Below are 1,221 nucleotides of genomic sequence, written 5' to 3' on the forward strand. Positions count from 1 at the left end.
ACTAATAAAAACTAAACTAAAACTAAGCATTAAAAATGTAATAATAACTAATAAAAACTAGCAAATCCACTGTAAAAACTAAAACTAAAAAAACACTGAATTAAAAGAAAAAAAGTCACAACAAAATAAAACTAAACTATAACGAAAAATCCAGAACTATTATAATCTTGACCATGAGAAACATGTCAGAGGACTCTGATCCTGATGTGTCACATTAAAGAAGATTTATTCAGATAAAACAAACAGGATCCTTGGTTCTTATTTAAACACGTACCGTGAATATGAGTGAGGGGAGGGGGGTCAGCAGGGTGGGGTGGATCATGGACAGCAGGCTGGGCAGGTGACCCTCCCGGGACCCCACAAAGAATAACCTGAGAGACGAGACCTTCAGGTCACTTCCTGCTCTTTATTCTTTATGTATTTCTACAGGTGAGCAGTGTTACCTGGACGAGGTGAACAGAGAGCCGTTCACTGAGCCGAAGCACGACAGACCCACAAACACGGAGATGATCCAAGACATGGGGCCCAGGTGGTGGTTCCCAAAGTCCTGCAGGACACACGGGTTTAGTCTGAGCTGCCTTTTCTCAAGCGTTTCTCCAAAACCTGCCCTTTATTTGGTTTATAACTTTTATTTGAAATAAAAACAAATAAGGTACAGAACAAAAAGTTTAAATAGAAAATTAAAAAATAGTCTTCAGAGCTGAAGATCTAAAACCTAAACAAGCTACAAGAACATAAAATGACTGTTTTAAAGTATTTATAACAAGTCAAAAGGTCTCTTTGACTTTCTCTGCAGAGTTAAAAAAAAGCTTTGAGGTTTGTGCCTCACCACAGCTACAGCCTCTGAGTGCAGCATCTGTTCAGGAGACAGCGTGGTGAAATACGCCAGGTTGGTCAGAACGTACACGGCTGTCACTATGGGCAGAGAGATGATGATGGCCCGCGGGAGGTTCCTGAGGAGGAAAAACATGTCACATCTTAGACGCTCTGACATCATGTCACATCTGACACGATCTGACATTATGTCACATCTGAGACGCACTGACCCCATGTCACATCTGACACACTACGACATCATGTCACATCTGACACACTACGACATCATGTCACATCTGACACGATCCGACATCATGTCACATCTGACACACTACGACATCATGTCACATCTGACACACTACGACATCATGTCACATCTGACACGATCCGACATCATGTCACATC

The 1,221-nt window shown here is 41.6% G+C and overlaps 1 protein-coding gene across 1 annotated transcript in view; it reads right to left on the reverse strand.

The window, feature by feature from the left end:
* The window catches only part of slc7a5 (solute carrier family 7 member 5), a gene marked incomplete at its 5' end in the record, with an annotated part of 21,751 nt that overhangs the window by 5,088 nt on the left and 15,442 nt on the right, over positions 1-1,221 (reverse strand). The window contains 3 exon segments of the mRNA XM_014012218.1: positions 275-371; positions 444-547; positions 830-953. Coding sequence (XP_013867672.1) covers positions 275-371; positions 444-547; positions 830-953 — 325 coding nt within the window.

This window comes from Austrofundulus limnaeus, unplaced genomic scaffold (genome assembly GCF_001266775.1).
Source record: "Austrofundulus limnaeus strain Quisiro unplaced genomic scaffold, Austrofundulus_limnaeus-1.0 Scaffold89, whole genome shotgun sequence".
Taxonomy (NCBI): domain Eukaryota; kingdom Metazoa; phylum Chordata; class Actinopteri; order Cyprinodontiformes; family Rivulidae; genus Austrofundulus; species Austrofundulus limnaeus.